Genomic DNA, 13,668 nt, shown 5'->3' with positions numbered 1-13,668 from the left:
AAAATCTTGAAGTCGAAAACTCGAAAACGCAAAGTCGAAAACGCGTACAACGCGAAATATTTTTCTCGCCTATTTTGCGTTTTCGCGTTTTCGACTTCGAGATTTCGAGATTTTGTATTTTCGCTTTTTCGCCTTTTTGAGTTTTCGCGATTTCTCGTTTTCACCTTTCGCCTTTTCGTGTTTTCTTCATTTCGCCTTTTTTTCGCATTTTTCGCGTTATATATATTATTATGTCATCACATTTTGAATATAATTGGAGACAAGACTTCAAGATATAAGTCATTCAATGATTGTCATATAAATTTCATATCGGTGACGTACTTTAAATATTTTCATAAAAGAGGGACCGAAAGATACAGTACTACCTGTGACATTATCTTATTCATGGTGGCCATAAAAATTATGTCCACCATGGTGGCCCTATATGCCCATCATTATAGCCCCTGTTGCTTAATTAATACACAAGATATTAATCAAAAACTAGTCAAGGATAAAGGGAAATCTTGACTGCATTGAAGTGTTAAAATCATATCACTTACAGGTCATGTGTCTCAGGTAAAATATACATGTACACGTGTATGTGTTTGTGAAATTTAATTACTGTGATTATGACAAGAAAATTCAAAAATAAAAAGAAATAATAAAACTAGTTGAATAAATAGCTGATTTTTTTTTAATTTGACTCATGACTATTTGTTTTGACATTGTACCTTTTTAATCAATTTAAGTTATTTTTTACATGTTCCTTATGGTAAGTGAAGAATAAATGAATATCATCTTCTAATATAATGCAAACTTTCCCAATGCCTGCCTTTTTCTATTGAAAAGTTGTTTCTCAAATTAATTTTCTTAAATCAAATTAATTTTCTTAAATCAAAATGATTTATACTTAAATCATAGTAGATAGACTTATCTGCATTCAATACTGTTTTACAAATGTTAAAGATTGTCTTTAGAACTTATTCTAAATAAAATTTAGGCAATTCCTTATTTTTCTATTGAATAAATATATTCATAATATTCATTAATTCAACAAAATTTGATAATATTTGTATTGTCATATAAACATATGGTATTTAGTTTGTGACAAAAAAACAAACAAACAAAAAAACAATTAGAATGCAAAGAATTAACAATTCTATAAGAAATTAAAACACATGGATTTTTTTAGGTTTCTGTCCTCAGTTCTAATAATGACTATTTTATAAGGGAGCCAATATTTTCAACATATTCATGTAATAAAGGTTTAGCATTTCTTTCACTTTATGTTCTTGGGTAAGAGACAATATTATGAGAAGGTATACAATTTTCAAATAGATTATCTCAAGTTGTTTTGTTAATTTTACAATTAAGGAAGGAGTGGTCTTCATTGTCCAGCAAGTCGCACAATTTACATATTATATCTTTTCTCGGAATTTTATATTGTCCACTATTTTCTATTTCTAAATTATGACCACTAACTCTCTATGTGACACATTTGAGTATACAGTTTTTACCAAAGTTTTTATTCTTAAATCTATTTTCAATTTTTTTTTTATATTTTTCTTAAAATTGATTTTTCATCAAGGGTTTTAAAGTATTAATTCATTCAAGTCCCTGAAATTGTTAACTTTATCTAAAAGGCCTGGGTTTAGGGAAATATTTGCAAATGTATACCAAGAATATGTATCATACCAGTCCAGCACTTTCAACAATATAAATGTACACGGAAAAAAATTATTTAATTAATAGACCATAAAAGTGTAACCATCTATATATTACTGTATTTTGTCGAATTTTGGCTTTTAACTGACAGATATTAGCCAAACTGAAGATGTCATATTTAATAAGTTCAAATTTGTTTCAAAAAGGCAAAGCAAGACAGTATTTTTCTTTAAATATTTTTTTGGAAAATAAGTCTCTTCAACATGTCCATTATGTTAACTCCTGATTTCAGATTTTAAAAAAAAAGATAGACAAAAATAGTTTTTTCCTATTAAAACCGTATAATGATATGTAGTTTTCCTGAATAATAATAGATGTTATAAAAATTTACTATAAGAGGATTGATATTGTCTGATCATTTTATTTTGTTAAGAAACAGGCTTGCTAAAAATTACTTCCTGAATGGTTTCTTTAAAAATATCATTTGCTTGATTATTAGTTATTATTAACGATAATTCATTAAATAATGCAAATAAACAATTAAATACAATGAACATCATGTACATTAATATTTTATTTTACTTTAAAAAAAAATTAATTAAAGTCTGTTGTCTTTCAAATGCTAGTCAATAACTTTATCTTTGACATTTTTGTCTTTTTGCTTATCAAGAATTTTGCTAAGAAGACATTAAAAGAATAAGAAACAAAATCATATATCTACAAAAATGAATAAAAACAAATTAAAAAATTAAAAAATTAAATTGATAAATTCAAAAGACAGAAAAATCAAAAATAATATTGATTAACAAAGACTAAAACAATGTCTTATTCTACTTTTTCAAAAAAATGTGAAATGTCAATTTTGAAAAAACCTAAGTTACCTGTACAGGTAAATTGTAAAGAAACATACAAGTTGAAAACTTCAACCCTGATTGATTACAATAGGTAACATTATTAGATAAAACATCAACCTATGTTTTATGACCCCAATAAATGGGCAACATCTCAAGATTGAATACCCCAATAAATGACCACCATTGGATGTTGACCATGCAAGAGGGTGGACATAATTAAGAGAATTTCACAGGCTGTACTGTACCTGCTGGACAGTCAAACTCATAAATCGAAAATAAACTGACAACGCCATGGCTAAAACTGAATAGGACAAACAGACAAACAGTAGTACACATGACACAACAGAGAAAACTAAAGACTAAGCCACACGAACCCCACCAAAAACTAGGGGTGATCTCAGGTGCTCCGGAAGAGTAAGCAGATCATTGAAAATAAAATGCCTTTGAATATATAATTTGCTTGAAATTATATTTTGGACATTTTAAAATAAATGAAATTAATCGTTATTATTATGTTACTTCAAATATACAATCTTTCATTTCATCCTCTTTTCGTGAATCTAAAATTTTCAATATTTGAATAAGTTTGTGTGAAAAAGTTAAAAATTTAATACAATGTAAAGATAAGATTTTTGTCAAATAAAAGTTGGAACGATTTCGAGAAACTATCCTAAGACTTGTCATATGATACTAGATAATCTTATGACATGTCGTATGATCCTCTTAGGACTATCCCAGACCTCGCCTCAAAACTTTCGAAGGTTAGCAAAGATATCCTAAACCTATCGCAAGTTCTTTTAATTAAAAAAAAGGTAACCTGGATTTATTGGATATAGTATGTGTTTCCTAATTACTAAACCATTGATTAATATTTCAAATTTTTAAATATGAAATAGGTTCATCTACAGGAAAAACCAAGGGGACAAGAGATGAACTGTTAAATGCGATAGACAATAACAACAATCCTCCCCGTGTCGGAACCAGATGAACAAAATAAATTGAGAAACTGAATCAATTAACAAATTTATTTTAAAATGTCAAAAATATGATTTCAAGAAACTGTATATTCAAAGGTATTTTATTTGATAAAAATGCATCTGTTTTTAAATTTGTTCAGCCAACAACGAATGTAAGAGATTTGTCTAATTTATGAAAATATTTAAAGTATTTCACAGATATGAAATTTATATGACCATCATTTGAATGACTTATACTTTGTAGTCTTGTCTCCAATTTTTTTTAAAATGTTATGTTATAATAACATGTATATGCGAAAAGGCTAAAAGGCGAAGACGAAAACGCGAAATAAAAAAAAAATATTTCTCCTTTTCGCGTTTTTGACTTCGCCTTTTTGCCTTTTCGACTTCGCGTTTTCGCGTTTTCAACTTCGCGTTTATGACTTCGCGATTTCGCGTTTTCGCCCTATCGAATATGAAAAACGAAAACGCAAAATGACCTTAATCGGCTACCATAGGTTCCTGCTCACAAAGAAGCAACCAAACGAAGAGTTCTCACTAGTGAAAATTTTATCATCCCTCTGTAAATTTTACGGACGTCATCACGAGTTGGTTGACAGTTATGAAATATCTACTTTACAGATGACGGCGAAAATCCTCCATTCTCGTTACCACATTACTAATACACAGTTCTTTCACTAAACAATTCAAAATTTGGTGACTATGTGGAACGCATCTATCACATCGAATTGGAGATAAAGGATACTACAGATACAGTTAAGTCGGCTTCATATCTTGACTTACATCTAGAAATTGACAATGAGGGTCGGTTGAAAACAAAACTTTACGACAAAAGAGATGATTTCAGCTTTCCAATTGTGAACTTTCCATTTCTAAGTAGCAACATTCCAGCAGCACCTGCATACGGAGTATATATCTCCCAATTGATACGATATTCCCGTGCTTGCATTTCCTATCATGATTTTCTCGATAGAGGGTAACTGCTCACAAGGAAGCTATTAAACCAAGAGTTCCAAATAGTGAAGTTGAAATCATCCCTTCGTAAATTTTACGGACGCCATCATGAGTTGGTTGACCGTTATGGAATAACCATTTCACAAATGATATCGGATATGTTCCTTACGTCGTAACTACAATCCCCTTCCCTTTCATGAATGTGACCTACCGAATTAGACTATTTACCGGATTTGTAATCACATTAGCAACACGACGGGTGCCACATGGGGAGCAGGAACTGCTTACCCTTCCGGAGCACCTGAGATCACCCCTAGTTTTTAGTGGGGTTCGTGTTGTTTATTCTTAAGTTTTCTATGTTGTGTCATGTGTACTATTGTTTTTCTGTTTGTCTTTTTCATTTTTAGCCATGGCGTTGTCAGCTACTTTTAGATTTATGTGTTTGACTGTCCCTTTGGTATCTTTCATCCCTCTTATATTCTCTTTTCCATAACAAAAAGTTAAATCTCAAAAATACTGAAATCCGATAAAAATTGTAAAGGAGAAACTCCCAATCAAATAGCAAAGTGAAAAGATCGAATACAACACACGAATGGATAACAACTGTCATATTCCTGACTTGGTACATGCATTTTCTTATGTAGGTAGTGACCTACCGAAACAGATTTATAACCCGGTGCGTACTTGTATGAGTTGAACGAGGGCGCCATATATGCAGCAGGATCTGATTACTCTTCATAAGCACCAGATCTCACCCCCGGTTGTTGAGATGTGACAGTCTTTTGTGTTGTGTGTTGTGTTTGAAGTCCTTTTGTTTGTCTGTTTGGTCTTTTTAGTTTTATGCCTTGGCTTTGTCAGTTTATTTTTATGACTTTGATTATCCCTTTGATATCTTTCGATTTTCCTTTACATATACATCTTTAAAATATTTCTTTTTAATTAACTTGCAAATAACATCCACAAAAACCTCAATTTCATCTCTTCCTTAACGAATAATACAGTTACATTACTTTGAAACTTTGATCTACGATCTAATTCTGCGATTTTGTTTAAATGTCAGAAGGACTTCCTTTAAAAACTACGATTGATACCTAAATGAACTTTCCACTATAAACATTGAAGAAAGTGCTTCGTCTACATTTCGTTTGTTTGATTGTTGCTTTACTACCGGAACGTCAAAGATAAGCCAGCAATCAAATTAATTCAGAAGAAGACTGATATTAATTAAAAGTTAGTTATTGTCTATTTATTTAGAAAACAAGACAGTAACATTATTTCAATTTTTCTTAATAACAAAATATATCCTTATCCAATAATTTGAAGGTCGTCAGGGTACCTGAAAAAAATAAAGGTAATTATTATATCTCTAACGTAAAATAACATACATAACTGAAAATTATGAAAAATTTCGAGGAAATTGGTTGGTTTTATCAATTTGGTGGTGTATGAAGAAAGGTATTTACGGAAATGTAAAAAATCAGTTAAAAAATCAAAATAATGTATCCTTTGTCATGCAAAATTTACAATCATTGACAAATATTGACTCAAAAGAAAAGTTCTTAATAAAACAAGGTCAAAGTTTACTAGATAATACACATAGATACTTACTTAAGTTCACATACGAAATATTCTGTTTCGAAGCAGGGTTGGTCATTCCATTCCCACTTATTATCATAGTCCATTTGAAGGCAGTCTTCGTTTCCGTGATTATTGTTCGGCCTTCCTTCTGCCCATGCTGTAAAGTTAAATATTATGTTGGAAGAAGCCCATTGCCATGTTCCTTCGATCACATCATCTCTTCCTCCTATCCAGTAGTCATGATCTGTTTAATATTTATCAGTAAAATTTTAACTTAAAAAAATATGCATTGTTCAACATTCCTATAGTTGTAGAACACTAAGAAATCCATTGTATGCTGAATGTGTACTGATTGATATTTCAGTCTTAGATAGATGCTTTTTTATTAGTTGGTGACTTATATATATATATAGTTAACAGTAGCTGCGAGTACTTTCAGATCTGTACTTAGTGTATGTTTGTTGTAGGGATGTATCATTTATACCCTGTAACGACACTTTTTTGTTTTTGTCAAAAAATTCAAAAAACTTAAAACACACTTTATCTTGAAAATTTTATTGGATATATAGCAGTTTGACGTCACTTAATTTGATCATTGAGGAGCTTGATATTTCCTTAACCAGCTACTGGTTACCCAACTGTTTGATCTTTATTACCTTACAAGAATCAGCTCATTTTACAGTTATCTCCTTGTAGTGTTATGCACTATCTTAAAACCAGAAAGCAATAATAAAATGCCTTACAAAGATATATGATATACTGCTGTGTTTGGAGGTGTATTTATATGTTAATCTTTTTGATATGTGCGGTATGTGATATCTCCGCGACTATTTTGTATTCATACAAGTTACACAATATAGAAAAATCCCTAGTCAAAATCATAGATAAATGCATTTTTCAAAAAAATCAAAAATGTATTTGTATACCTGTTATTTGTACAATAGTTGGCTAATTGTCGGATGAAACTACTATGATATGACGCTGTGTTTGGAGGTGCATTTATATGTTTTACTTTTTGAGGTGTCCGGTTGGTTATATCTCCACGACTATTTTGCATTTATACAAACTGCAAACTATATAGTAAAGTCCCTAGTCAAAATTATAGATATATGCATTTTTGATTAATTTTCCAGTTGAACAGTAAAATGTAAAAATACATACGTTTTCCAAAATCTTTAAAAATTTTAATTAAGTAATCTGATTGTTCTTTACTTTCTATTTCAGCAAGTCTGGCATTATGTGCACGACAACTATCCTAAAATTAAAATTTTTATACATTAGTCTCTTCACGGACATTTTTTCATGATATCAGATAAAATCATTTGATGAACATATTCAAATGGTCATTACATGTATCACCAGTTCTAAATTATTTTCCAAACCTGCAGGTTTTCAGTGCACTGCCATCGCGGTCACACGCTCTAAAAAATTAATGACTATTAATCCTGTCTGTATAGTTAATCTCGGTTTTGTATCAGCTTCAGTAAACCTACATATATAACATGCCATCAAACTGACATGGGTGCTTTTATTCGAAATAAAAAGTAAATAAGAAATTAGCATAATTCATTTCAAAGAGTAAAGTTACAAATTGTCTTGGATGCTTCATAGATATAAGAAGATGTGGTATGAGTGCCAATGAGACAACTCTCTACCAAAGTCATAATTTGTAGAAGTAAACCATTACAGGTCATGTTCGGTCTTCAAAACGAAGCATTGGCTCACACGGAAGAGCAAGCTATGAAGGGCCCCATAGAAATGCTTGCTCAGAACATTGTATAATTTTTTAATCACCCCCTTAAGAACTATGATAGCATTCATTGGTTTCAGATGCCATTTAGACGATGGAGTATCTAGTTATTGCAGTTAATTTCAGATAAAAAAAAACATACTTTAATCTTTTCATTTTGGTGAAATGTATTTGAATATCATGTCAACACACACATTTAACATACCTCTGCCAATATCCAGTTGTATTTGTTATCGCTTAAATAATAACACGATTTTTCAAAATGATGCCATCCGACTGGACACTGAGAGTGTATAGTAGCTAAAATAATTAAACATACATGTCTCAATATAAAACCTTCAACGAAAAAACAGCTTCATATATGCAGTTAGGCTACCAATTAAAATTAAAACGAATAATCGTTCATATTGAATGAATATGTCGTGTTGTCATGTTAATTCGCATTGTATAGTATTACACTTTATTGCTTTGATGTCACGGAAGTAAGTCAGAAGCAATCAAGTTTATGAAATAGTGGGAAATAAATATTGTATTCATATCTTGTAAATAGTCTCGGTAGATCTGTAAGAAACCGGCATTCTTAAATGCGATATTCAACTTGCAACTGTACGTATCTTTTCGTCAGTAAAGCGAAATTATTCAAATATGAGCTGTCGCTTAATTACGTGGGTCAGTAGGATAAGGAATTAACTATGTGATTCTTATGCTTCTGATTGGTTATTAAGATTTACCTGTATTTTTTAATAAAGGTAAGAATTTTAAAGTTTTGTGTACACACTGGCGTCAACAGCGTGTGTATAAAAAATACTGTGATTGTTTTTATCTTACCGAACAGTTTGAAAACTACAAGAATGTGACACAAAAATGCAATCCCTGAATACTCCATTGTAAATAGAAGTTTCATATCTTATCTGATCTAATACGGCCTTGAAATTGCATGGATTCTTGTTGACCCCTAGATCTTACAAGCATGGATATATAATTTTAATTGGAAAGTTATTCATGTATTGGATTGTTTTTTTTAAACATGGATTGGGGCTTCCGATTTTAATAAAAGGGAAGTAATTGACTTAATAACATAAACGGTACTAATGTTCTGCACCAGATTCGAATTTCGACAATTAATGTATCTTTCGTGATAATCGAGACCAACTTATTCAAAAATCCAAAGCTGAAAATTAAAATTATGAGGAAATATAAACAAAAAAAGGATAAAAAAAGTATAGCCAAAGCCGGGCAAGGAATCAGAGCTTTGCATGAGGGAGATACATTCCTTAATTTTAAATAGAAGTTTAAAAAATATTTTTTTAATTTTTGTTACAACAAATTTTAATAACGTAAAATCCGTATATTCAGAAATAAGTAAGATCTACTGGGCTACTGATACTCTAGGGCACTATCAGATAACACTAGTGAGCCAAAATCTGCTTACCTTTCCGGACCAGATGCTAGGCCCACAGTTTTCGATAGGATTCGTGTTGCTCAATATAAATATGAAATGATTGTTTTGTGGACGACTTGATTGTTTTTCTTTGTTTTTTGTCACTTGTTTTATATTCAATTGATACGTTCTGAATGTCTCTTGGTATCTAGCGTCTCTTTTTTTTTTTCATGTGAAGAATTCTATAAACCACGAATTATACATTGCGTTTTACTGATAATTGATCCATTTGACATATAGGACTGTCATTCATTTCATCTATCCAAGGATTTGTATAGTAAGTCTACTATACAAATCCTTGATCTACCCAACGAAACAATCAATTTCAAAAGAACGTTGGGTTCCTCAGGGGGACGAGAGGTCAACACTAAGGTTGAGAGTTTGAATTCCTTACGTGACAGGTGCCTTCTACTCCAAACTTAATTGACTATGATTGTTAGTTTTTATCTCCGGCCATCCAGTTTCCATCACCAATAAAAACTGACAGCCGCACAATAACACAATAGTGTTTAAGGTGGCGTAAACACTAATCAATCAATCAAAAGAAAGTAAACCTTTTCCCTGCCATACGATCTATTCAGTCTGTTCATAAACACTACCTTTAAATGCAATAGGTATGGTCAACGAAATTTGACGTTACGTAAAAAAGAACTGAATGTCATAATGTTAGATTGTGGGGTTTGAAAGATGGTCGGCGTCAACTCTATTCTAACTCCGTGGTTATAGGTTTATCCATAAGAACATGAACAGAAACATAAAGTAATATCAACTGGTTGGAACCAGTAAAAATGATAGTTATAAAGTCGTTGCCAATAGTTTATTAAAACATCTAGATGTGCTTGTCAGAATATTTGCACTGTTTTTGTACTTTTCAGTTGGATGATATATTTCATAATGAGTGAGAATTTGATATAGCGTTGATTTCCACGAAATGAACATTAAAATGACTTTTGAAAGTCGTCAATTACCTAACGAATATCAAATGGAAATGTCATAATATTGGCAAATCAAATTAATGTGTCTGTCGTATTCCTTTTTTTTTTATCATATTCCGTGAATGTGATACACGAAACATCTCTCCATGCAATTAAAAATTAGAAGGTCAAAACAATAAGAAAATGTGAACTTTATAAATTAACTAATCATTGATACAAGGATTACAGTTTGTATTTGCACCATACGCGCATTTCGTCTACAAAAGTTTCACCAGTGACGCTCAAATCAAAAGAAGTAAAAAAAAAAAAGGCCAAATAAAGTACGAAGTTTTAGAGCATTGAGTACCACAAAAGTTTTACTAAAAACAGCTAATTATATATATATAAGGTAGTCTTTTCCTGAAGTAGAAAAGACTTGGTATTTCAAAAATTCAAAGTTTTGTAAACAGTTAATTTATAATCATGAACATATCAATGATAAAGCATGTCAACACAGAAGTGCTGACTACTGGGCTGGTGATACCCTAGAGGAGTGAAAACTTTAAAAGCAGTGGCATCGACCCAGTGGTTGCATCATTCGTTAGATTTTTTTAAATATCTTTTTCATTCGTTCCTTTAGTTGGTATAGTCGAGTGTTTGTTTTTGTAAGTAAAGCGAAATTATTCAAATTTGAGCTGTCGCTTAATTACGTGGGTTAGTATGATAAGGAATTAACTATGTGATTCTTATGTTTCTTATTAGTTATTAAGATTTACATGCATTTTTCAAGAAAGGTAAATTTTTTTAAGTTTTGTGTACACACTTGTTGATGCCCGCGTCACACTGTCCCGATTTTTATATACGATGGACACCCGAATGCGAAAATTGTAAGTTCGTACGAAGTTGGTTCCGATCTCGTTAAAATACCAAAAAGTGACCGAAGCAAGTACGATGAATAACGAAGTCTATACGATGGTGCCGAAATTATATACGATAGCAAAAGATGGACATACGAAGGTTAACCGAAGACGGGTATTTAAGCTTCATATCTCAGCCGAAGCCTACACGATGGATCACGAAGGCTACACGATGGATTACGAAGGCTACACGATGGATTACGATGATGGCGCGATGACCATACGATGCCTAAAAGATACGAACAGAATTTCGACAACGTATTGTTTCTGTACAAGTCTATCATGCATGGCGGGAAATCGATCTTTTTGTCTAATTCTTATAAAACTTAGTTTATTATCCCCTCGCCTACTACATGTATGTTGCGTGTAGATAAAATTGTTATGGACACTCTAGAACCAAAATGCTCAAAACTTGGTATGGTTTTACTCGTAAGAATATCTTAAGCGCTATTGACTTTAAAGCTCAAAGGTCAAGGTCACAGTGGCAGTTGTAATACAAGGCAATATCACCCTTGTGGACACTCTAAAACCAATATGCTTCAAAAGATTTTAACCACATTTGGTATATTGTTCCTCCTTGTAATGATCTGACATTTTTTACGTTCAAGGCCAAAGGTAAAGGTCATGCAGATGGACTTGTTTTTTCTCCTTGAAATAGCATAATACACAGGAAATTGGTTGCTCATTTGTTTACCTGCTGGTTCTAAAGACAGTATTAAAGGTAAAAAAAGTTACTGAATGTTTTGGTTGATTTCTAAAAAAATAGTTTATGTATCAAATATGCATATTCAATTAACCATTTTCTGCATGTGTCATATAGAAATATAGTGTCCATATTTGTCCCAAATATGTTACATACGAGGGGATGCCACGCTCGGCATTGCCTTGTTTGAACTGTAAAATGTGTGCACTAGTCTGAATAATCACCCATGATTATGCCCAGGTTTACTGATCTATCTTAAAGGTAAGGTAATGGGTTCGTTGATCCCTTTTATTCAACAAGAGCTCTTTCAAGGGGAATATCATAACAATATAGACAAAAGGAAGGATGTGGGGAAAGCAACAAATGCGACAAAATATGACATATAGAAAACAAAATGGTTATAGAGTAAACATTCGTGTGACAACAACTCAGACGATACATAAAAAATCAGAATAATGAAGAAAAAGTTGGTTTCCCTATAAACGTGTACCTGCAGTGTTGGTGTACGAGGCGCGTTTATGATTTTCATTATGTTACTTGATATGAAAAATTGACAAAAAATAATATTTTACTTGTAAAAGTAAATCCTGATCCTGTAGTAGCTGCTCTTCTTGTTCCATTTGAATTAATAGAAACAACGCTGTCGCCTTTCTTGTTCTCATAGAATCATATGATATGAGCTCCATGTTTTGTGAACGTCTTTTCTTAACTGTCGTATTAGACTGACCAGTGCATATCGCGCATGGCACTTTAAATTATTTTAGCTCGAAAATTAACTTATATTTAGCTGGATTTATTGCCGTCGTAGTTCCATCTTGTGGCCTTCGTACTTTTATTCGATGGCAACACGACGGGATTACGAGGTCTACACGAAGTCGTGTTGCCATCGTAAGACCTTCGGGTATCTTTGTGATTCATTCGTGTAGACATCGTAATGTCAAAACTGCCCGATGGAAACGATGGAAACACGAATGCAATACGATGTGCAAAGATGCATTCCCGGTGACATTACGATGGTGCGGATGGTGATACGAACTCAATACGAACCCTCAACATCGGACGCACCTTCGGGGATTTTTTAACATGTTAAAAAATTCAGAACCCTTCCCGAAGTTGTCCCCGAAGGCTAGAAAAAGTGGCCGATGGTTCTACGATGGTTAAAGATGGCACTACGAATAGCCCGATCTGGATACGATCAGGCCCGATTTTAAAAATTTCCATAATCGTGTTGCCATCGGCGTATAAATCGGGACAGTGTGACGCGGGCATTACTGGCATCAACAGCGTGTGTATGAGAAAAATTACTGTGATTGTTTTTATCTTACCGAACAGTTTGAAAACTACAAGAATGTGACACAAAAATAAAATCCCTGAATACTCCATTGTAAATAGAAGTTTCATATCTTATCTGATCTAATACGGCCTTGAAATTGCATGGATTCTTGTTGACCCCTAGATTTTACAAGCATGGATATATAATTTTAATTGGAAAGTTATTCATGTATTGGATTGTTTTTTTTAAACATGGATTGGGCTTCCGATTTTAACAAAAGGGAAGTAATTGACTTAATAACATAAACGGTACTAATGTTCTGCACTAGATTCGAATTTCGACAATTAATGTATCTTTAGCGATAATCGGGGCCAACTTATTCGAAAATCCAAAGCTTATTACAATTATGAGGAAATATAAACAAAAAAGGATAAAAAAGTATAGCCAAAGCCGGGCAAGGAATCAGGGCTTTGCATGAGGGAGATACATTCCTTAATTTTAAATAGAAGTTTAAAAAATATTTTTAAAATGTTTGTTTCAACAAATTTTAATAACGTAAAATTCGTATATTCAGAAATAAGTAAGGGCTACTGGGCTACTGATACTCTAGGGCACTGTCAGAATAACACTAGTGAACCAAGATTTGCTTACTTTTCCGGACCA

The 13,668-nt window shown here is 32.2% G+C and overlaps 1 protein-coding gene across 2 annotated transcripts; it reads right to left on the bottom strand.

Moving 5' to 3' along the window:
• Positions 1–5,649: 5,649 nt before the first annotated feature.
• LOC139512875 (perlucin-like) lies at positions 5,650–13,130 on the bottom strand. Of its 2 annotated transcripts, none has more exons than XM_071300818.1 (5): positions 13,058–13,130; positions 7,963–8,057; positions 7,169–7,262; positions 6,038–6,251; positions 5,650–5,765 (listed from the first exon to the last, which is right to left on the bottom strand). In XM_071300818.1, exons 1-5 carry the CDS (start codon positions 13,113–13,115, stop codon positions 5,735–5,737), a joined length of 492 nt encoding a protein of 163 aa, XP_071156919.1. In that variant the 5' UTR covers positions 13,116–13,130; the 3' UTR covers positions 5,650–5,734. The 2 variants fall into 2 exon arrangements, with proteins under 2 accessions (XP_071156919.1, XP_071156918.1); XM_071300817.1 differs by lacking the exon at positions 13,058–13,130 and adding an exon at positions 8,586–8,717.
• Between the last annotated feature and the right edge of the window lie 538 nt (positions 13,131–13,668).

Source organism: Mytilus edulis, chromosome 2, assembly GCF_963676685.1.
Source record: "Mytilus edulis chromosome 2, xbMytEdul2.2, whole genome shotgun sequence".
Classification (NCBI taxonomy): Eukaryota; Metazoa; Mollusca; class Bivalvia; order Mytilida; family Mytilidae; genus Mytilus; species Mytilus edulis.
This window is presented reverse-complemented; position numbering and strand designations above follow the sequence as displayed.